General features: G+C 60.9%; 1 protein-coding gene across 1 annotated transcript in view; it reads right to left on the reverse strand.

Annotated features, from left to right (window-relative positions):
* The window catches only part of LOC117867186 (lipocalin-like), a gene marked incomplete in the record, with an annotated part of 15,981 nt that extends 12,200 nt beyond the window's left edge, over positions 1-3,781 (reverse strand). Inside the window, 3 exon segments of the mRNA XM_034752012.1 lie at positions 973-1,049; positions 2,866-3,005; positions 3,521-3,781. Of these exon segments, the coding sequence (XP_034607903.1) occupies positions 973-1,049; positions 2,866-3,005; positions 3,521-3,619 (316 nt within the window).

Here is a 3,781-nt window from a genome sequence, read left to right on the forward strand (position 1 = left end):
GCCTGACACCCCCAGCTAACGAGCGGGGCTCCCTCCCACAGGCCTGACACCCCCAGCTAACAAGCGGGGCTCCCCTCCACAGGCCCGCCACCCCACAGCTGATGTAAGCAGGCATTGACGCCAGCGGAGCGGAGCCGATTCATGCCCGCTGGTAGGGAGGCCACGCCCCCGATTCTGAGCCCGACAGTCTCTCTGTGGGTGGTTTGTCCCCCATCTGGTACTGAAACAAAACTGCCCGTGGTTTTGCCCGATAGGGACTGGTTACAGCATTTTGAAGCACATGCGGTTGTGCCCTATGCCAGGGCACGCTGGCCGGAGCAGGGCAGTGCGCTCTTCAGCATGGCGCCCCATGCGGCGGGACTTTGAACGCCCAAGGCAGCTTTTGGTTCTAGAGACACAATTTTGTCCTCCTAAGAGGAGAGTTCGGTGCCCCCAAATGCTCCTGTCACTCTGCCAGATACTCAGACACAGGCTGGGGGGCTCCGCAGTGGTGACTCCATGTCAAAACCTGCTGAGATGACTGAAACACGGGGCTCTGATTAGCCAAGGTGCCCTGCACCCCCTGCTCCCACTGACTTCACAGCGCTCCCAGCCCTGAGTCAGGCCGTGGCAGAGTGTGGGTCATGGGGCCAGGAATCCAGCCCCGACGGCTCTCGTTCTGGTGCCCTCTGCCCTGGCCCATTGCACGCCCGCTTTTTACAATGGCAACTGGACACCTAGCGCAGGCGCCATTCTCAGGCTGAGCTCCTCAATCTCTGCTAAATCCTTCTGCTAAATCTGCTCCCATTTGGGACTGGTCGGGAGCTGGAAGGTGCCTCTAAGGAGAAAGCTGTGGGTTTATTTATCTAATGACTCCTGCCCAACAAAGGGGCAGACTGTCCTGCTCTCAGCTGCTGGCACTGCCCGGGGCTCAGCGTGCCAGGGCAGGGCGGGTACTGTAATGGAGCCAGCGCTGCAAGCACATGCACTCACGTGGGCTGGTATAGCTGAATCGGCCTGGCTGCTCTGTCTTGCTGAAAAGGCTGTTCCTCTTCTCGCACCGATCAAACCTGGGGCAGCGCGTGGGAAAGGCAGAGAACAAGCATGTTAGCAGGCTGAGGGAAGACCGATTTTCCCATTGCCCCCAGCGGTGGAGGGAGATCCAGCGTCCTGCTGGTGGGCAATGCCTGACGCCTGGCTGGGCTCCCGTCCTCTTCCTTACACGTGGACCTGGGTCTCATCTCATAGCCCTGCAGCTCCACTGGCTTCCACACTGCCACTGGCACGAGGTAGAGGAGATTCAGACCCTCGGGTCTTTAAAACCAGCAGCCCCTGGGCTTGGGAGAGACACAGGTGTCTCCTGCACTCTGGCATCTGAGCCTTCAGCTCCCACTGGCTTCACTGGACGCTAGGGGCCGTCAGTACCTTGCAGGGACCCGTGTGGGTGGACCCCCTATGGCCACTGCTGGGAGAGCTGAAATTCCCCCAAACTCCACCAGCCAGACCCCACCCTCGGTGCACAGCAAGCTGAGAGGCGCCACCTCCATGCTGCTGCCGGTCACATACTGCAGAGAGAACCCCAACCCCCGTCTAGGGGGCACAAGAGCCCAAGTTGGGATCCTCCGGCCCTGGCCAAGGAAATCTGCTCAGACAGCAGCTTCACTAAGCTCAGCTCCGCGCCTGCTTGGCACGGACTCGGGCACCGGGCCCTGCTGCTGGATACCAGGACTCTGTACGCTGGCAGAGCGTGATCTGGAGCGAGCCTCCATGTCAGATATCGCCCCCCAAGCCGGCAGAGCCACGTCAGCCCTTACTGCCCCCCGTTACCAGCGCCTACAGCGCCATCTAGACAGCCAGCCAGCCAGCCCACCGCCTGGCATCCACATCACATGGCAGGGACAGGGAATCAAGGAATCAGGTCTCCTGGGATCTATTCCCAGCTCTGACACTGACTCGCTGTGTGACCTTGTCCCTTCCCCTCTCTCTGCCTCAGTTTCCCCATGTGTGAAATGGGTGACCCTGACTGACTTAATGGTTGTGGGAGCTTATTAATGGCTCCAGAGTGCTTTGAGATCCTCGGATGGGAGGGCAAAGCATTGTTTGGACCCCCACAGGAGAGCTTTCTGTCTGACCCACCACAACCCATGTGGGTAGCAGCCCCCCCACAGTAGTTGAAACAGAGCCTGCCGGGCTAAACTGGGAATCATAACTGAGAGGAGCAGTGGGGTGGAGACCCAGGGGGAATCCAGAGCTGGGGCAATACAGAGTGTCAGATGCAGAGTATTCCAGGGAAACCTGGCCCCTCCCTCCCATGGCAGGGACAGGATGCTGCGCCTGGCAGCCCCCCCAGGAAGGGGGTAGCAGCGCTCTCCAAGGGCTCCTGGCTGGGGCCTGCTGCTTGGACAGGGCCAGGCTGTGACCCACACCCTGGAGGCTCCAGGAGGGGCTGAGCCACAGACAGCCAGATCCCCCCAAGAGGCTGGTCAGCTTGGGGGGCTGGCTTCTGTCACACAGGGCAGTTTGCACCCAGAGGTGCTAGGAGGGAATGATCGCTGCACTCCCCAAGCCCAGGCCCTGGGACTGAGCACTGCCCTCACTCCAGGGTGTAACAGGGAGGAGAAGGCTGCTTGTGCCCGGCTCCAGTGGTCCCCCACTCCCAGATCCGCAGACAAGGGGCACCAGACACCCACTGTCCATGTCAAGATGGGGACAGGACCCCAAGCCCACCTGGGGTCTCCCTGGGACTGGCGAGAGCATCCCTTGGCTGAGGGACCCCCCAGTGCCAGCAGGGCCCTGGGAAGGGGGTGGGATAAGCCTTTGTGAGGTGGGAACAGCGCCCTTCCTCCTCAGGCAGGGCAGTGGCTCCAGCAGCACCGGCAGCCTTACTTGGGGTAGGTGGAGGTGACATTCAGGTTCCCATCTGCTGCGGTCGTGACGACTGTGGTGCACATCTTCAGCACCTGCTTCTTCTCCATGAACCACTTGGAGTTGGAGGCCAGGCCGATGCTATACCACTTCCCTGTGAACTGCACACAGCCCCCAGTCACCACGGGCACTGTCAGGGCAGGCCAGACCTGGGTGCAGCAAGCCCAGGGTCCTGCCTCGGGCCAGACCTGCTTCAGAGGAAGGTGTAAAAACCTCCCTACTGGCTGATTATTGGCAATAACCTGCCCACCTGGCTCTGCTCAGCCCCCTCTGTGCCCGGACAAGCACCACCCACCACTCTAGAGATGCCCAAGCCGCTCTGCACTGCACAGCCCCACACACTGGAGGCTCAGCATCTGAACCTGGATCCAAATGTTCCAGCTCTCCTACACTGGGCTGAACCAGAACCCAGATCCAAACACACTCCCAACTGGGGGGAGGGGAGTTCAGCCCCCAAATCCAGCGGGGAACCCCAATTCTCAGCTGGGCGCCAGCCACCTTCATAGGGGCCTGAACCACCCTCTGCTCTGAATTGCCCTGCTCTCGGGACCGGCTGGAATCAGGATCCAGGGAGCCAATCCTCTGGGCATGGCACACACAGGACAGGCCAGGTTACCTTCTCCTGCTGAAAGTCGGGTTGTACGGTGACTTCCTCCTGCCCATGGAGAGCACCAAACAGGGCTAGCCCCAGGAGGCTGAGCAGCGTGGCCTGCATGCTTCCGTCTCTGTGGCCCTTTGGAGCTGAGCTCTCTGCAGCGGGGAGGGAGAGAGGCAGGCGTGTGTGAGCAGGAGCCCCAGCGGAGCCCCCTATTTATTGGGAGGCGGCTGACATCCCAGGGTGGGATAACATAACACCAGCAAATGCCAGCCCTCATCA

This window comes from Trachemys scripta, chromosome 17 (assembly GCF_013100865.1).
Source record: "Trachemys scripta elegans isolate TJP31775 chromosome 17, CAS_Tse_1.0, whole genome shotgun sequence".
Classification (NCBI taxonomy): domain Eukaryota; kingdom Metazoa; phylum Chordata; order Testudines; family Emydidae; genus Trachemys; species Trachemys scripta.